Source organism: Pezoporus wallicus, unplaced genomic scaffold, assembly GCF_028554395.1.
Source record: "Pezoporus wallicus isolate ANWC-B61680 ecotype Strahan unplaced genomic scaffold, APGP_CSIRO_Pwel_v1 contig_3710, whole genome shotgun sequence".
Taxonomy (NCBI): domain Eukaryota; kingdom Metazoa; phylum Chordata; class Aves; order Psittaciformes; family Psittacidae; genus Pezoporus; species Pezoporus wallicus.
The window spans coordinates 2,182,614-2,202,885 of record NW_026640315.1 but is presented as its reverse complement, the minus strand read 5'-3'; the positions used below and the strand labels follow the sequence as shown (position 1 = coordinate 2,202,885).

Genomic DNA, 20,272 nt, shown 5'->3' with positions numbered 1-20,272 from the left:
TTTATAAAAAGACAATACAGGAACTGTTACAAGTGAAAGTGAGTTAAAGGATTTTGTTTGATGAACAAAGAAGAGTTCTCTTACCACTCACAGCTTTTCTTCTCTGGAGTCTAGCCTCAGGTGAAGGGGGAGGTGAAGGAAGACAATCTAAATGTGAAGAGGATGAACTGATTTTCTTCTGAGAGTGTTCTACTGAAAGATCCACAAACTTCTTTACAGGTAGGCCAGCTGCTGGCTGCTTGTATCTCGCATACTGCAGTGCTTCTGTGATCCATCTCATTTCCCTCCAGATCTCATCGATTTGCTGTAGAGAAAAGAAATGGTGAAAAAGCACAGTTAGCCTGTGTATTGATTCTACCTAAGTGCGTACGTTATAAAAGCACCCAAGTGGGTGTGTGGATGCTGCCAGCAGACAGCAGCAGGATCCCCTGACAGGACACTTCAGATGTAGGTGGTCTGAACTGCCTTTGGTTTGGTGCTTGTTCTCCTTCACCATTGCAGTCTGACTCTCAAATGCGATACCTCAATTAAGAACCTGCACTTAGGGGGGGTGTGGGTGTGTGAATTCAGGCCTAAACTCTGACATGGAAAGAAAATGAAAATGGTCTTTTGATGGAGTAAAAAATGGGATCAGTTTTGTGGCACAGTGGAAAGGTGATTTCATTCTGTACTGTCATGAAAGCAAGACTTCTTGAGCATCCTTGCAAACCCAGGATTATGTTCCAAAGCAGAGTGCTCCAATCAAAGCTAGTTTTTAACAGAAGAATATACATACACGTAGAAGAATGTACATTCATGGAGGGTAGAAGCACAGCTATGAGCCAAACTGCAGGTTTCTCCTTTATCATCATTTTGATCTTCATATATTTTAATAGTATAAATCTACAGTAAGACAGTTCTAACACATGCCTGTTGATGGCAATAAGAGACAAGTGCCTAAATCAATAGCAGGATATAGAGGAGAGAAAAGATGCTGTTTACTGTGGGTCTTGAGAGTCTTCTGATAATGGAACACTTTTACCATCTTCAAGCAATTCAACACGTTTGATGACGGAGCAGATGTTGCTGCAACCAGCAAGTGACAGTAGCTGTGAGTGTATTATCCTTCTGCTGCAGTACCCTTTCTCGAACTTGCCTTGCACTCCTCTTCCTACAGAAGATTTTGCATTTAAAGAAATGAGCCTTCATATTAATATTGCAGTGTTTAAGGGAAACTGCTCTGCAGTTATGCAAGCTATGTTCTGCAGGGATGCAGAATGAGAGCCCTGGGTCAGGAAATGGATAGGCAAAAGTGATTGGTACTTTGTGCAGTGAGTATTATCAAATAGAGAAGTAACAAAGGGACCAGGGAAGAGGAGACTGCAGACTCGCATATTGTACTTCGAGGGCTCCAGCACATATTCTTAGCTGAAGATACTTCTTCACAAAATGCACATTCGGAGTGTGAAATTTATTGCCAAAGGATACTGTAGATGCCAGATTAGCTAGGGTAGTTCTTGATGAGCTGTATTGGAGACAGGATAACTGGAGAGATGGATCTTTGTCTTGACCTAGTATGGCCATTTTTATGTAAAGGTGAAATCCCGACTCCAATGATGTCAGTGCAAGCCTTGCCACTGAGTTAATTTGAGCTAAGAATATACACTGATAAGAATAGCAAATGGCTCAGAGATTAATTCATAATCCTACATCATTTCAAGACTTCAGTGTTGCTCCATGAAGAGAATGCCAGTTAGCAAACGTCTCACCTATTTGATTTTGGAGATTTTGTATTCTCTGTCTGTGATCCTCCCTCAATCCCAAACAGAAATCACACTGCATGCAGTTTAATAAGATGCAAATCCTGTTGTTTTTCTCTGTGATGCCATTCTGCAGTGTCTCCTGGGATAATGGACCAGTCATTTTAATGAACTGTGGTTCTTTTACAATTCAGGAACGTCTGAAGCATTACACTGCATAATTCACAGCTTAACTTCAGTTCTAGTTTCAGTGTCTGCGGGTTTCTTGCTGTGTAACATTCTGGTAAAGTCTCCAAGTACCTTATCTGCTCTTTTATTTTATTTTAATCTTCACTTTTCAGTTGCCCTCTGACTCCTTTTCAGAACTGCATTTATATAGACTCCCTCGCTCTTTACAATGTTTGGTTTGTGTAGTGACTTCAACACTGTCTTAGATCTAGGATCACACAAATGCCCTTGCGGTTTTGTGGTCACCACTGAAGATTGCGGTATGTGGTGGGCTGAGATATTTTTGCCAATAGGTGAAATACAGCTGGTTTTCATTTGAGGGGAAACCTGACAAGGCTAATACACTGTCACAATAATTCAGCACAAAACACTGAAGTTTCAGATGTTCTCCCATATTTTCCCAGCGTATATATGTGACCCAGACACTTTGGAGAAGAGGAACACAGACCTGTCTATACAGTACATGCACATTAACATGCATATACTCATTTCTGATGTGAAGGAGAAGAATGTGCCAAAGTCTCCTGCACACTGGGAAAAAGGTAGGTTTTCTGAGGGTGAGGGTGAGAAGATGAGAAGGAAGGAGGTGTTTGAGCAGTGAAAGTACAGTGGAACCTTCCTCTCTGCCCTCCTGCATGTTGCCAAAAGCTCCAAAGCGAACAAGGCAAAGGAGGTTTGAATTCAAAGCAAAGAGGAAGAGAAATATTATCATCTTCTTCATAATTATGGATAAAAACATATTATCAATGGGATAAATGGCTGTCTTGGCCCCTATTCCAACAGAAAGTGCTTGAATATTAAGAGTGCAGAGCAATTAATTTATCTGCACCTCAGTTGTAGAAAGACAGATCAACCATGTCCATAGGAGTTTTAGCTCTAAATTACCAAAATGGTTTGCAAAAGGACAGGCCTTGCTATGGGGCACAGTGTGGTGTACTTGGAAGATCCCCGAGTTGAGTTGGTAAAGCGCTCATCTGGGAATAGTACTGAAAATCAGTGTAAGATACAGAGAATAATCAAATTAGACAAGAATGATAACGTATGATTACATGTGTGATCCTTCTGCATTGGGGGACTGAAGCTGTATCACTGCATGGTGCTGGACAGACTTCCGGATGCCTTGGGGCTGGTTTGCCATGTTCAGTGCAAAACTGCTCGCTGCGCTGTGATAATGTTGATGAAGATTGGCTCTGCAAACTAGTCTAAGTTTTCATTTAATTTGTTAATTGGCAACTTCTCATATTGAAAAACGTCCTCAGTTCACAAAGACAGAGAAAAACCATTATACAAATGAATGCCCGAGCCTGGTACTAGCTTACCTCACATTAGATGGGAGTGAGTTTTACAAGCAGGCTGACACATTTCTTTATAACAGTCTAGTATAACTGTCATTTGATTTTGCCCATAAAAATCCTTCTATAAAAGCAACAACTAAGGAAATCATGTTCTGGGTTTGAATTTCATAAAAACAGAATTGCACTTTTGATACAACTGCTCTTTTTATGATGTCTGTGAATAATTCTCCATTTAGATTTCAAGTTACAGCCCTATGCAATTTTTAAGAAAGCCACCTTAAAATCTCCTTGGAATAGGCAGAAACAGACTATTACCTGTATGTAGTCTATAACTTGCTGGTGTCTTTGTTTGGCTGCAGCGACTTCACTGTCTGAAATTGCTTCCCTTAGGGATTGCTGGGTTTTCAGAGAGTCCAGCTCTATGACAGCAGAAAGGCGGCAATACAGGCTTATAAATTTTTCCTTGTAGCAGCAAAAATGAACTGTGAAAAGACCAAGTGCAAAGGAAACATTGTTTTATTCTGGTTATGAAATATGAAATCCTTAGCTTTCAGAGCACAAGTTTTATTAGATATAATTACTAACTCTGGATGGGTTACTTTAAGCTAGAAATAAATAGTACAGGCTCTAATTCTCCTCTCATTTACACTGGATTTACTCTGTAACTTCACTGATTTCAAAAGAGTCATTTCTAATTTATATCTAAGTGAAGGGATAATCAGGTCCTTAGTATGCAGCTCCAGAGGCTATCTTAGCCTTGATAGCTTCAATCAGAAAGGCTGTTTCTGAGGCTTTTATAGCTCATCATTTCTTTTATCAAGAAGGCAGTGACATGACTGGAAAATGGAACTCATCTCTTGTTTTTTTTAATTGAGTGTTTCAGACAGAAAGTATCATTTCAAAGGGTGATAACTTTCTCTTGAGCTAGGCTGGCTGAAATCAGTAACTGAAATGTAAATGACTCAGCAGTAAAAGCATCTCAGTGGTATCAGTTTGGGTGAAGCAATTAAAACTCTGTTAGGTGTTAGCACACATCATGCTCTGAACTCTCATGCAGAAGGGTAATAAGAAGGTGCAGATGTGACCTCTTGCTTTGTGTGATTTGACTTTGGAGTGGCACAGAGCTGTCTGAGCTACCTCTGAAAGAGGTAATTAGGTAAGAGACACAACAGCTCCAGTGCCATGGAGCTTCGCAAGTGTTAAGTTTTCCTGGCCTCTTAAAGCTCCATTATAGAACCTGCAGTTGCACAAGCAAGACTTAGCAGTTATCACTATGAACCTCTGCATGGACACACTGAAATTTGCTGAGGGAGAGCTCAGAAATACTTCCCCATTCAGTGATGCTTCAATAAATGCAAGCACAAAGCATGATGTTATTACAGCAGTGACTGCCCGGTGGTTGCTGCTGCTACTTCTCTGGGTTGGGGCAGGGTATTTTTCAGGGTGTTTCAAGTTTAAATTGCATGTATTGTTCTTATCACAAGTATCAATAAAGAAATCAAACCAGCATCATGTGTCTGTCTGTCCCATGCAAACAACATGATAAGAGTAACTGAGAAGACTTTTTCAAACTAAGAAATCCGCTCACAGACACATCATTAGCATAACAGTGAAGGCCTAATCTGAACATAGAAATCTCACAAAAAAAGAGTGAAAGAAAGAATTCTACCTTCTGGTTTCTCAAAGATGCCGAGATATTGCAGGGATCTAGTCTGAATAGTGTGTGGTCTTACAGTATATGTGCCATATGTGGTGGACTCTTGAGTGAATTACGGCCGCGGTTTCAGCTCCAGTGCTGAAGTTTCTAGCCTTTGTGGTTTTAAGTCAGACCCTTTAATGTTACTTTAACAAATGTTGCTTCAACATAGTCTTTTGTGGTTATGCAATTATATAGCTGGTAGCCACCAGCTAATGGGGAATGGAAGCTTCTAATATTTGAGATGTGAATCACAGTCACTTTATAGAACATCAGGGATACATATATAATGTCATATAGAAATGTCATCTGTCTTTGGCTAGATGATTGCTTATATAAAAATACTGAAACATAAAATTCACTTTCTGTACTGTTTTCTGCACCATGAACTGCTAAACAGAGAGGTCTGCACCCAGAGTGCCTTTTGAGAGATTGCTCTGTTGCATATTTATCTGCACCACATCACCCCATTCGATGTCTATTGCTTTCTCAGCCTGATGCAAACTATGTCCCAGAAGTGAGAATGACTCCTGTCCCTGGCCTGTGTACCACACAATGAGAGGTAGTCTGCAAAGCCTCTAGCACAGAGATTAATTTCACCAGAAAAGAGTATGCTTCATGCATTAATTTGCACAGTGAGTGCAGCAGTCACCTCTCAAAGGAAGAAATGGTATGCTCAATACAGTCTAATAGTGAGCTTCAGGGTTGTGTGCCAGGAAGGTAAGTCTGGCTTTAAGGCACTACAGCCGAGGACATATGACCTGAAGCATTGAACTAACTCTTCTAGTTCAATTACATCAGTTTTCTTTTGAAGGGCTAACTTGTCCTGAGCTGACCACATGTTGCGGTTCTGGACCACTCGTAATTATGTGGCAGCTCAGCTAGCTGTCATCTCTCCTCCTACAACGAGCATAGAACCCCAGAGCTGTCAGAGGCACCACTTTGTGTGCCCTGGCTGATGTGGAATGAACACTGTTGTGTGTTCCTGTTTGTGTACTTGTGTTGCTGGATGATGGTAGGTCACAGATCTGTTGTGACTGCAGAAATACAGTGTTGGTAAGATCCTCCATTAACATCTAATCATTGTTCTGCTACATCAGTGATTCTAACTGCGCTTAGCAATGACATACAGGAAATAGGATGGTAATGGTGTCACGTAAGCACCTGAGAGAGATACCAGTGAGGACACAGTTGTCGCTAGAGGTGTATTCTGTAGCGGCTGTGTGTGTACTGATTCCATCAGTTTTGGCTTATATCTTTCTTCTCTTCCCCACAGCAGAGGGAAGAAAGATATCCAGTTTTACAGGCCAGAAGGAAACAGAGGAGACTAATGTGTAAGGCTCAGCAGTCCCCATACTTACAATATTCTTTCTAAGAAGAACTATCAAGTCTTTATGAGCTGCTTTTATGTGGAACCTTTCTTTTCTCTGTGGACCAAACAAGAAGAAATGAGAACTAGAGGACCTTGAAGCTAAAGCATCATATGCCTCCTGTGAGACAGCTGGAAAACTCTGTTTTGGGGAAATCTTCCCCAGCCAGAAAGGCTGTGAAACAAGAGGGCTGAATCTGCTGCAGCACAGGATGTGCTCCCTAAAGAAATAGATTCAAGTCCAGTGCTTTGGCATTTTCCATAACTGCAATGGGACTGTCTTCTGCATTTTTCCAGGAATCAGAAGGAAAAATGATGACCCTCACATGGGAAACTCCACTCACCTTTCACAAAGCTGTGAGGGAGTCAGACCTTGCAAATAGTCAGACTATCTGCAATCAGAAACTGCATAAATTCTCCTCTACAGAACTAGTGATGATTCTTGTGACAATTTAGAGGGATTCTTTTTTGCATCTCCTTTCACACTCCAGCCTTGCTGTGTTGTGTGTAATTTTGTTGGTTCTGTTTTTATAGAGCACATCATCTTCCAAATAAGCTTCTAGACACATACTGGATAACTGTGGGCTTTGCTCTATGCTTTGCATTTCAATAACGATTGCTACAGTATATGCTTTAACCGCTCTGCTCCCTCTATAACTTGTACACAGTTATAGGTAGTGTTGTTGCCAAAGCCATCATGTGATTTATTGACTCTCCACTGGGACAAGGGGGAAAACAGATACAACTTTGTGATTTTATTATAAGAAGACTGGGTTAATATTTCTAGGTGAAGCAAGCTACTATACCGAGTTCAAACATCTGAAGAGGGAGGTTAAGAAATCCTGAGTGTGGGGTGTAAGGATTATTCTGTCCTGGGGCAGTGCAGACGTCGTCTGAGGCGGGGAGCAGGAGAAGAAAGGAGACATTGTGACCCAGTTCCAACACCTCCTGTGTATACAGACGGAAGTGCTTAGCCTGTAGAGGGACACGCGCGGGGAAAGAAATAGGAGAGAATTACAACATGGCACTTATATAAACAACACCCCAAATGATATAAAACATTAAAGAAAATTTGCACAACATCAAGCTCGGAATTTTTATAAAACATAAATATTTGGGGGGGGGGGGAGGCTAAATGTGGGTTCATGTCACTACATAAAATAAAGATTTAAAGCTGCAATGTTCCACATTAAAACAACACACACAGGCACAGCCCCCCTGAAAACAACATTTATGTTTCTTATTAGGCAGAAAATGATCACATGCCATGTGCTTTTCAAGATTATGATTGCATAATTATGTGAAAACATGAAAATGGATTCAATTAAAAACCTTTAAGATTCAATTTAGGGTTGGTTAGGAGAAATATGCAGCTCTCCCTCAACACAGCACTGAAAAGGTTTAACAAGTGCTGCAGCAAGAGAAAATGGCACACACAGGAGTTGGCCGGAGGCTGCTGTAGAGCTGCTGTGTGCAGAACTGCATTTTAGCCTGGGCATGCACCCCCATCACTGCCCATTGTTCTGTTACCACCAAAATAATACAAATACATAAATAAATCTGTTAAATTAAAAATGGAATTAATTAACACAGGAGTTTGGTCTTGAGCCATCAAAACATCTACAACTGTTTAACTGCAAGGTCATGTTTACGTCTATCTCTCATGTACAATAGATGAGCTTAAATGCTTGGCTGAGCTGCAGCCTAAGGAATATATTGCACATTCCTAGGTTAAAAAAAAAGATACACAAAAGCTATAACCTCCAAGAAAATACACCCTCCTCGAGACCTGTACAGAGCTCTATTGAATTAGAGTGACTGACCACAAGGCAGCACACCATCTGTCTTAATTTTGGATTTACTTGAGTCTTACTTGGCTCTTCCCAGGCTAGAAGGTGCAGCACTGATGGATTCCTTTTTAAAAGCAAATCCTAAACCTTTCAAAATCAAGAAATGTAGGCACAGATTAATTTATTGTAAGGCCACATCTTTCTAGCTGCACAAACAGACCTCGAAGTGAATATAAAGATGATTTACTTCTTTAAGCCCTCTTTACCCATGTAGACCAAAATAAAATGGAATTCATGTAAACAAGAAACAAACTCTTTAGCTTATTTTTTCATGGATCTTTCACATCATAGATTATCCCCCCTGACTTTATTTATTCACATGCACATTTCTTGTACATAAATGTAAAGCCAGAAGCCAGATACCTCTCCTCACCCACAGCAATCTGGAGGTGTAGAGCTATGTGATTTAGGAGTGCTACGTTTGTCTATGTGTAAAAGAATAGCAAAATGCTGTGTCTTCAGCAGGTTTTTCATACACTCTCACTGTTGCCTCCAGAAGACAAAATGCTGTGTCTTCAGTAGGCTTTTCATACGCTTTCACTGCTGCCTCCAGAAGAACAGTCTATTGCCCTGCTTGCCTGGAAAAATAGCCTGTTTTTCTTTGCCAGCTGGGTAAAGGCTCTCACACTCTCTACTAGTTTAATGCAAAAGTGCCTCTTTGCACCTGCCTCGAGTTGCACAAATGCTAGCAGATGCAAAAAATAGGAGCTAATTGAAAATTGTTTCTTAATCCTCGTATGTTCAGATATCCAGGAAAATAACGGGTTTATTGAAGATGTTCTTCTCACCCCCTTCCCCTTGGAACAATGGAATACAGAACTTCTCTGCTTTTCTTTTCTTGCAACCATATCATTTAATCCCTGCTTGCAAGTTACACAGTTTGTAGCTTTTAGTTGTGTGCTTAAGAATCAGTTTTTAAGAAGGTGATAAATACCACAGAGGAAAATACCTGATGCAGAGGTAGATTGATCTGTTTAAGGAGAGCTTTCACTGCCATCTGGAGCTCATACAAGAACAATTGAGTAGGGCAGTCTGAAGTATGATCCATACTTTCCACAGATTCTGAGCCAGAAAGTGTTTGGATCCATTCCCACTCATCTCTGTATGTTGAGTCAAGTTAAAATTAGAAATACAACAAAAGTTCAGTGCACAAGCAGGAATTCAGTGTATGTGCATTTGGGATCTGTTGATAGTTTAATCCTCATATAGCAAAACATTCTAAACTTGTGCAGCCCTGATTGTTTGTGGTTAACAGTCTGACTTTGAGACGTGTGATTTTTCTAGCACATGTACATCAAGCTGAACATTCCTTGCAACCCTGAAAATCCAAGTGCCTTTAAAAGATTTCACCAAGGCTTCTCACTCCAGGATTTCTGTTTCACATACTTCATTCCTATCTACCACAACGTTTTCAAAAGCATGCATTGGAAATGACAACAGTGACAATTAGCAGGAAGTTTCATTTCTGTGGCAGACTCTCTTCCACTCACTGGAGCCAAAGAACTTCCTGGTTTGCTTGACATATATCCATTTTAGACCTGATAAACATGGGAATCATCTTTCTGGATCAATTCCTTAATGCATTCTGCCCAGTATTCAGTCTTGAAAAGCAGCCAGCAGCAAACATTCAAGAGAAAAAAGTACAGGAAACCCCACTAGTAGATGAGTAATAGATGTGGTACAGTTTGCTCCTAAATACAGATCTGATCTTAAACTTCAAGAGTCAGAGATTGGTATAAACTCTGAAGCACTTGGCTTTATATACCTTCCAAAATGTTTGTTAATATTAACTACTACATTCTGGATATCCTTGTTGTGCATGCAGATAGCCGGTTCCTTTCCCCGTGCAAAATTATCAGCTGGTTGCTGAAATGATAAGGGATTAAAAAGCTCCAGAAGGAAGCGAATAAAATACGTTGCCCACTAGGCAAGGACCAGGCAGTACAAGTAAGTGCACTTGCCCAGTCGAAAAGGGAAGCAATGGACAAAGGGAAAAATGGCCTTTCCAGAGCACAGAAGTTCAGTGGCTGATAGTATTTGTCTGAATATGTGTTTAGAATTGATGTATGTTTGCCGTGGATTAGAGAAACCAGGTATTACACAAGGAAATAAACAGAAAAATCACCACCAACACCCCATGGTGAGGAGAAATCAGGAAAAAGGATGACATTGAATTCACAGGAGCCTGAATCCGGGATGCAGGCTATGATCTTCCTAGCAGATATATGGAAGATCATTACCACTGTGTGGAGTTTGAGCGAACAACATAATGCTATTCCTAGAAACCAATGGGCTCATCTGGATGTGTTCTGGATAGGCCTTCAGACTGCTGGAAACACACAGGTCCACCTTAGTTCGGTGGTGATGTCTGTGCTGGTACACACCTGAGCCAGACTTTGATGGCACCTACAATTTTGCAATGGTAAAATTGCCTTAGTGTTTAAATTTGATCAGTTGTTTTAAACTTGAAACAAATGTTCTGTATATGTATATGTCTGTGTAAGTATGTATGTATTCACTTACCTGGAGACATTGCTGTTGTCTCGGATTTTAACATGACACAGGACATTAGGCAACTTCTGCAACACGAGCACTTTGATTTGATCCACAGAACTGCAGAGTTTAAGGTAACCCAGGTACAAGCCGGGAGGGAGGCGCTGCTGACTTCGTTTGTGATAGGTGAGTATGTCCTGTTTGAAGAGAAACAGTCCTACATAAAAATCTCATCTTTTTTCCACATAAGGGGAAGTCTTTGGGATAAAAAGCAACAAATGTTTTTACAGCCATCTTTTTGTTTCAAGTGTTCCCAATTCACACAGCACTTAAGCATGTGCTTAAGCATATAAATAATCTCTGGTAGTTTGGATGCACTTGGACAACTTAAAGTCATACACAAGTTCTCTAAGCTCTCAATGTCATGTAGGAATTGGGTCTAAAACCTGAGGTTTCAATCTTCCACAACAGTAGTATTTAAACTAGCTTAAATAGAGCACCCACCTCTGCACTCCTGCCTGGTCATTTCTGCAGTGAGCTGCTTCAGGGAATTGATTCTGCTGAAAAACAATTCAGAAAAGGAGCAGCCAGAGCCGTTCCCTGGTTCACATTTGGCACGTAGCTGCACAGATGGAGTAGAGCAGCACTGGGACAAAGCTGTCCCCTGGGGAAGGTGGGAGAGAGGGAGCTGTATAAGCCCGTACTGGCACCAAAGAAATCCCTTGAGTCCCAGCCTTCCTGTTCTGTGTCACCTGCTGTCAACAGGGAGATCTCACTGAGCACCGCCATTGGTGGTTTGCTAATTTTAATTAACGGCTGTGTTTTCTGCACAAATGTCTTTACCAACAAACAGAGCTTAGAAAGAATTAATAATGATGGAGGATTTGCTGAAGCCAGGACATGCTTTTAAGGCTATGTATAGCAGTCTCCCAAAACTACCCTGAAAGTGATGTCTGCTGCCATCCTGAGAAATGTGTGCTTCTGCAGCGGGTGAGGATTAAGACACCTGGCCTTATGCCTTTACTCTTGGAACCATCAAATTATCTGCCAGTGCTGTACTTGGCTCTGACCAATGCAATTAGACCCTCATTTTCACAAGCACTTCATGAACAAAATACCCATTCGATGATTAAACAAGTAATAGAAGAAAGGGTGGGCATTAGATAGGAATGTGTAAACCACCAGGGGAACATTTTTTCCACTAGGATCTCTGTGGAAATGTGACCAGGCCTGTATTTTGGGTTTCCTAATATAAAACTTCTGCCCAGATTGACATTTTTCTACACCTTTAACACAGTTTAATACATTAAATCTAACATTGCTCAGGTAAGTTTTATTGTCTTTTGGAAATGTTTTAATGTTCCTAAAAGCTGGTAATGTGTATTTTGATTGCCTCTCAGCTTCCGGTGCAAAAAGCACAGTCTCTGCCCAAGAAAGTGCCTCTATTTCAAACCTAACCACAGTAGTCATCGTCTAGTCAAGGGTGCTAAAGTAGGGACTAAGTGATTTGTCTTGTAATATTTTGGGTAACCATGCAACTGAGTTTTAGAGTTGGCTACTGACACTTTGGGAGACATAGGTTGTTATTCCCTACAGAAAACATGTATTAGTATTTAACATTACTGTTTAACGAGTTTGCCAATAACCCTGATTCTTGAAGGGCTGAAAGCTCATGGCTCTCAATGATGTTAACTAAACTAACTATGCAAAGTGACTTCTAGCATCAATCCTTACCTTTTATTTTCCTAATTGTGAAGTGTAGGAGCATGTTACACAGAAATTAAAGGAGGGCTATGGTCAGTAAAGAATTCTTTAGCAGCTATACCAGGCTCCAAGGAACTCTGAACCCCACAGAACAAGTTTATTAAGTAGAACAGTAAGGTTTTAAACCCAGGTTTAGTGTCCAAGGTTGGATGGAAAAATCTTATGGAGTGTAGAAATTTTAAGTGTCTGTATAGGTGCTTAAAACCATCCCAGAGAATTTTAAAGGTTTTTATATCCCTTGCTGTGAATTCTGTAGCATGGTTTCCCGAAACTGATAGAAACTACTATTCTGTGTTAGGACTTTGAAGTAATTTCTTTAGAATCTCATGGATATTTTACATGTTAAGGATTTGATCCCAGACCCACTGGAAGTAATATAAGTCTTTGCTTTCAATGGGAGCCTTGCCATTAATTTTATTGGGCACTGGATTAAGGCCTAAAATTCTACAAGACTCTTCCAAAAGTCAGGGCTCTGGCGCAGGCTTTACAAAAGCAAATAACATACAGTAAGAGAAGCAAAGCACTACCTGGATTGTTATAAGCAAGATGTCTAATGCTGTTGGCTCCTCTGGAGTTGAGAGGGATTTCCTCTGGCTTTGTAGTTTGGATACCTGCATCCATTTGCCATTGAAAAATGAATAAAGACTCTCCACTTCTCTTATAGTCACTATCAGCATATTGCCATGTCGATCCTTGATTGGCTCGTAAAAAACTCTGCCTAGGTTGTGAGTTCCCAGCAAATTCTAGAAAACAAGCACATCATAAACCAAAAGTTGTTTGTCACATAGCAGGAGAGTGGTGTATGTTGAAACGTAACTTTGTGCTCACTGACATCAGTCCTGGTGACTTCAGTAACAACGAGACACACAATCTTTCTCAAACACTTGCCCTACATCATATCATTTAGTGGCAAAAGGAACGGTTTTTCCCTAGGTTGTGCTTGTGGATCCTCCGACGCATTTGATTCAGCCGTGTTTAGTCTAACATTTAATGGAGAACAGAAAGACCATTATGACCCAGCGCCTTTGTAAAAGGAAACACTGCAAAGTAATTCACTTACTTAGACAGAACTTCCTATTTTTATCCTGTCTTCTAAAGATCAAGGGTGCACTTTCCAAAAGCACTCAGTGCTGGTCTAGTGGAGACTCCTTTGGTATCAATGAGGCCCTTCTGATTTGAACTTACTGAAGAGCTAGGTGCTTATCTTCACCTCCCCATAACCAAGTGTCAGCGATGATATGAAATTCTTTGTCTATCCCTGATTCATTCATAATGGACACTTCCAAGGGTTTTCTAATTGTAATCTCCATTCTCTGGTCTCTGTTTTAAAATTATTCAGATTATTTTCAGCAACAGAAGTGAGAGGCCCTCATATCCATGTTGAATGTAAATAATTTGGAGCTAAACTGTGGAGTGTGTTTCTGAAGGAACACAGAAGAATTTGAAGAGACGTGGGCCCTTTTACTTCAGATACCAAGAATGTGCTAGACAAAACCAGCAGAAACTAACAAACTCCCAGGGCAAAGCTCTCCAGGAAAATATGTGAGGATTAAAGAAAAGTAATTTTAAAAGGCTCCACATAAAATACATATTTTGGTCAAAATCCCTTTCCTCACACAGTAAGGCATCTGCTCATAGGTGCAAACACACTCAATCCACTGACCAGCCACTGAAGAGATTCCCAGATGTCTTAAAGAAAAATGCCTGACATTTAAAATATGCTCGTTACTTTGTGACTTTTCAAGAGATCTACAGTAAGCTGGGTAGGTAGGGGGGTAGTTTAAAATGAGAACTTGAATTCACAATGTAGCACATTGTATGTTTAGGGAAGTGCTGTACATTAACTTAATGACATTGTAAATGGGTAGATTATCCTGAAATTATTTATCTGTACTTAGCAGGCAATATTTACTTATAAACTGTATTATTAAATTGCTTATAAACTCTAGGTAGCCAGCACAGTGACTGCCCTTTACGTGGCATACGTAACTTAGTTATTTTAGCTTTATGCATCCCTCTCCAGGGCATACTGTTGATGTCTGTATGGCACCTCCCCTCTTCTTTTTAACTGTTCTGCCTTTTGAGGATAGCCCCAGTAACTGATTAACACTGGGTGTCTTGAATATACATTTTGTTTCAATCCATGTGCCTGCAGGTGGGACAGACCATGCAGGTAGATGTTAGCCATCCAGTTGTCAGATGAATCACTGCAACATACGAATGTGCCTAGGTGAAAACAAACAGTTCTTTACTGTCACTGACTGTATATTCTGAATGGTGTTGCAGCACAGAGAATGGAAGCACTTACTAATAAGAATATGTGACTAATTCATATACTGAAAATTCATATACTCTGCTCAGCCTGGCACCCCACCACTTGTGTTTTGTTTGCTTTAGTTGTCTAGTAGTAACAACAGGCAAAATTACTGTCCCTGTTGTCTCTGAATCTGCTGATCTGGTCCCTTAGCAGCTGTGTTGTCACTGATCTTTTCCATTCTGTCCTGAATTCCTGCAGAGCCAGTCTATTAACTGCCTCAATAAAATGTATTCAACCATATAAACTTTATTGAGATCTTTCCATTGGTGGATCCCACTAGGCCACACACCGTTAGAGGCTGGCAGGCCGGTGACAATCCCTGTGCTCATCAGGGGACAAAGCTAACAGAACAAACGTTAAGGACGATAAATTTGCCAGAGAGTCAACAGAGCAATATACCACATGGACACATTTGCTGTATCTCTGTGCTTCGAGTGCTGCTCTTAACATCTCTGGTAGCAAATAATAACACAATGTACTAGAAACCTTGGTTATCTCCAAGTGCATCCTAGCAATGCTCAGTTAAAGGCAATCAGCACAGGGGGAATGAAACTGAGCTAACCAAAAGAGCTTGTGCTACCTAAGCTGAGCTAACCACACCAGAGGGAACATTCAGCAGATATAGTTAAAACTTTCTCTAGTGACAGCTCAAAGGACTGACAAGCAGCTGCTGCTTAACACAGGTGGTCCTCCAATAAAGGTACAGCAGACTGGCATTCCAGATATTTCGGGATACTTTGGGGAAATCAGTCCAGACAGGTGGTTGCCCATGAAGGCTACTCTCCTGTACAGCAGGCTTTGCCAAAAGATGTAAAACAAACCCCACATGGATATTCTTAATAATGGTCACAAAGTATCTGGGTTTCATAGTGCTGTAAAACCAGCTTATTGCATTGGCTGGCAATAACAAGAGGGATGGTTGTGTGGCTAATACATGAGTCAAGCAATATCAAGGTCTTCATTAGTTCCATGACTGTACCATAGATTTTTCTGGGAAGCTTTGGTGACTTCATTCAAACAAAAGGTAGGAGAAAGCAGGCCCTGGATATACTTTTCCTATGAGATTTATGCACACATCTTTTTGAAAATGAATCTTCTCACAAAAGTAAAAATCTCACGAGATTTCAGCTTATCATGAAACCCATTCTTCAAAAGCCTTATAATACATGTCGAAATGTTCTGCTGGAGAGAGTGCCATTATTATTTGCATATGGAATAGTGGACTGAGACACAGAAGGATTAAGTGACCTGTTCAGTACCGCTCAGTTTGTAGCACAGATTGGAACAGAACCATCCTGATGGTCAGTGCTGTGCCTTGACAATGTGATATGAATAGTGCACACAGTGTTTCTGCCCTTACCACTGTGCTGAGGGGTCAGCACAGGACCTGTGCACCACTGAATCTCTCTAATCTCTGTTTTTAAGGGTTAAACAGGTCTCTGCTGGTTCTCTGCACAAAGGTATATTTCACCTTAAATAAGTCTGCAGCTCAGTTAGGAACTCAATGAAAGACTGAATTTAACTTCCCTGCTGACAATCCACAAAAGCATAGCCATCCTGTTGGTCAAACAGTGATGTTCTGCCCCAGAAGCTATACTTGAGCAGTTTGTAAGGCATGGGTGAATCAAGAAATATGCGAAGCAACCAACCTGTAGCTGTGCTGCTGCTGAAAGCATCTTTTGCCTGGCTTGAAGCGCTGTTGATGAGGACACGGATATAGACATATTCTGCCTTAGCCATCTGATATCATCCCACATGCAAGACAACTGCAAAAATATACCCAGTTCAATGAGGTTTTGTTCTCAGCATTTTACAAAAGCAGAAATGAAACTAAAAGCATTTTGGACTTGGAAAAACCAGTAGCTATTGCTCATTTTGAGTGTCGGCGGGAGGCAGTGACTTGCCTAGATAAACATGAAACAGAGTGAATCAGACACAGAAGTTGTTCTGCAACCATCATGCGCCTATTTCAGTTACTTTTTGGCCTAATGTGTAAAACTGATTTACTGGGTTTTGCCCTATGCGAAATAGTGTAAAGATATTTTGAATGATGGCATAAATGTAATACCAACTTTAAATTTTCTAGTTATTTCTTTAGGCTTTTCCTCTAAATGTCCGTAAACCCTTTATGTACCTAAGTAGCCATCACTTGTGTAGGCTCCTACATATAAGAGTTAATTGTGCCACTGCCAGTGACCCAGTCAGAATTTAACCCATATAAATGGTTTGTTATCTTTTTAATGACATCATTTCATATATTAGAATGATGAGCTAACGCCTGTGCATTACCAGCAACAAATTGGTAGAAGCAATACATGAAATTAGGCTCCTCTTACCTTTGTGAACCACAGGAAATCCTGCATAACTGAGCTACTGTGGGAGTCATCAATTTCCACAATTGGGATTTGATCTTCATTGGTTACTAATAAATTGTCCTTGTAAAAAAATATAACAGCTAAGTAGAGTCCCCTGAAGAAAGAAGGAAACAATTATTATCAAACACCTTTCATGTTTATTCACATCCATGCCAAATTTCAGTCAAAGTATCATAGATGTTAAGTTCCGAGAAGACAAATACAATCATCTGGTCTTAACGTCCGTATGCAACTTCAGCAAGTGAATTCTGAAACCCATTTGGGAAGCTTATCACATTAGGTGATGTGAGACTACAGGAATCTAAGAAATTATGAATCTGTGCAAGCCACTGACATCAGCTTCAGTAAGGATTTTGCCAGCATAAACAGTACACAATAGAGGCTTTATGCCCCTTACAAATCAGAAATTTTACTTAAACTTTTTATCATTAATGGGCTTAGTTCTGCCCTCCTTTGCTTCACAGTAAATCTAAAGTAACTCAATTGAAATCAGGTGGGTTATTATGGATTTACATTAGTGTAATTGAGTGTAATTTGGCCAGCATATCTCAAAACTGTTTATAGAGATCATTCCTTTCAATATTTACCCTTGCAATTAGTTACATACGTTAAGTAGCTGCCTTAGGGAATTTAAAGGCTCTGGAGAGCTCTTCTGAAAGAATCAAACTCTTATCAAAATACAAAGAAGAAAAAGCACACTCCTGGCAATGAAAAAAGAAATAATCCAGCATAAGCAGCTTCCGTGTGCTAAACCAAATCATCACGGCTGAGGGTTGTTTGGGTCACACTGGGTTGCAAACCTAGCTAAAGATGTTGGAGGATTCTAGATGTGTTGCTTGTTGCCAGTGGACTATTAAAACATGTTACCTGAGCTCTGCATTTTGTATTATAAATGAAATAAATACCATAGTTTCATTACTCAGCAGCAGCAGCAGCAGCAGCAGCAGTGCTTCCAAAATACCTCAGAAACTGCACTTGTGTTTGAGCAGAATATTTCACTCTGGTACAATTCAAATCCATTTCCAACAGTAATAATAAAAAGATTCTGTTGATTTCAGTAGAACCTGGAGCATATTTTCCTATGAGCTACACCAGTCTTACATGTGCTTATCAGTTTCATTCTGATCAATTGCTGTTTCATTGCCAGTGGAATATTCACATACATTTCTAAGGTGCTTTTCGCTGTAAGAGCAGCAACTGCTAGCTAAAACTTGATATGTTTGGGAGATAAAATAAATGACAAACCGTTTCAGAGTCTTCACAAACTTGTTTGATGAATGGAAAAGGTGCTTCAAGCTTCTGGAAACAGATTGCTTGCGACCAGCATTCTGTAGTTTAGAGCTTTCTAAAATGGAAAATAAAAAGCAAAACAAACCCAGCACTTTAGTTCCAGTTAGTGTCTCATAAAGAGCCCTTGTCTGTTGAACCACAACACTAAATTTCAGTCAGGGCCCACTGTATTCCCTTCAAAAGACAACATTTAGAAACATGCTCAAATACAACCTTTTGCTTATATTTTCAGTATGTCAGTGATACGTAACAATAAGTAAGTTTCTTACTTGCAGCAAACTTGGTCTTGGCAAAAATACAGCTTGAACCAGAACTGCATGCTGTTAATGTTCAGAATGGATATGAGTTCTGCAAGTGGTCTCAAAAACCCAGGAAGATATTCGAACCATCAGTCAGCATTTTAGGGTGTTGTAATTCCTTAGTTTCTGTCCATACATAACTTAAGCTTCTAAGAACTGAATGAGTGGCAGTCAGTAATAGCACATCATCAAAGTGACCTGAGTGAGAGCTTTAAGGAAACAACTAGATAGACCCTCATCTTCCTCTGTATCACATTAAGTGCATGTGCTGTTGCTTGGTATTTCCCCCCATCACAACAGCTTCCACTCACATGTATTGTTCCAGAGCTTTTATGGTTACATTTGCTCCCTAGTCATCTGGGATCCAAGGAAGAGGTGTTTAACTCATTTGCCCAATTCTTGTAAAGCTGAGACCTGCTATGTGCCTGCAAGGACCTCTGGACCAGCTCTCTTAACATAAGAATTTTATAAAGTCAAATCTTTTGCCTAATATTGTAGAAAATGTGGTTAATTTTTTATACATGGTGTTATTTTTCACTTTGATGAATTTAACTTAAAGTCTTTTGTTCTCTCACGCATGGCCTGGGTTTCCTTGTAAGCCAAGGAAAAATCTCCCAGTGGGAACTGGAACTCCCAAGCTCTGTGGAGCAGCCGTGTCCACCTGTGTACCTGTGCTCAGATTTTGGAGGGGATGCCAATAGATGGCAGTCAGGAACATGCAGGATTGTGTACTGCAAAATGTATTGTCAGTTGTTGTCCACTTATGGCATTTAAAAGGAATGGGTGCTTAAAACTGTTTGGGATTCTTTTGCATTGTCTTTTGCAATGTCCCTCCTGTCTAATGCTGTTGTAAGAGAACCAGAGGAAACATTTGATTTAAAATAGGAATTAATTCTTCAGATATTTACTGTAATCTGAAAAGAAAGACAAAAAGAAAAATGAAACCGTTTCCCAGGATCTGACTTGGTTTGGATGAAGCACGGGTACCCATCGAGCCTGAAGTGGGAAACGTGTTGAGGGACACCCTTCTCCAGTGGGGAAAAAATACATCCCATGAAGAACCATTTGCTGAAAGCTGCTGATCAGTCTGCTTAGGTGCTTTCAGAGTAACATATTTCCCACTTATCTTCAGTGCAGAATAGGAGGTGTCTGTCTGTGTCTCCCGAGTGAGTTCTAAGTTTGAACATTTAAAGAACATCTAAATGTGCTATTGTCAAAACCCCATCTGTGGAAGTGCTCAACATATTTTAAATGATGCATAAATTCGCACTGTAATTTTCACATTGAAAACCACGGAAAGAAGACACATTGTTAGCAATAATTACCACTTTTCTGAACAGTACGTACAAAGAGAACAAGGTTCTATTGGGGGTGAACTCATGCACGATGTATGAGACTTATTAGATCATCAAATCCATTGTGTTTCCAGTGCAAACTTGTTCTCCGTGGCATATTCTCCACTGTGCTGTTCAGTTTAGGTTTAACAGACTCATCCAAAGCCATGACTGCTCCTTTGATGCAACTGATCTTTGCTTTCTTTTCCTTTAAAAAAATTCC

At 40.2% G+C, this 20,272-nt stretch overlaps 1 protein-coding gene across 7 annotated transcripts in view; it reads right to left on the bottom strand.

Moving 5' to 3' along the window:
• Window positions 1-20,272, bottom strand: part of ANKFN1 (ankyrin repeat and fibronectin type III domain containing 1) — a 123,702-nt gene that overhangs the window by 6,361 nt on the left and 97,069 nt on the right. For all 7 annotated transcript variants that reach the window (XR_008973393.1, XR_008973394.1, XR_008973390.1 and 4 more), the window contains 9 exons: window positions 18,372-18,471; window positions 17,088-17,220; window positions 16,401-16,517; window positions 12,962-13,177; window positions 10,701-10,867; window positions 9,127-9,277; window positions 7,134-7,302; window positions 3,578-3,744; window positions 85-304 (listed from right to left, as the gene is read on the bottom strand). Coding sequence is in view for 1 of the 7 variants with exons in the window: in XM_057418533.1 (XP_057274516.1) it covers window positions 85-304; window positions 3,578-3,744; window positions 7,134-7,302; window positions 9,127-9,277; window positions 10,701-10,867; window positions 12,962-13,177; window positions 16,401-16,517; window positions 17,088-17,220; window positions 18,372-18,471 (1,440 nt within the window). In the remaining 6 variants the exon portion in view is untranslated. The remainder of the gene's footprint in view (window positions 1-84; window positions 305-3,577; window positions 3,745-7,133; window positions 7,303-9,126; window positions 9,278-10,700; window positions 10,868-12,961; window positions 13,178-16,400; window positions 16,518-17,087; window positions 17,221-18,371; window positions 18,472-20,272) is intronic.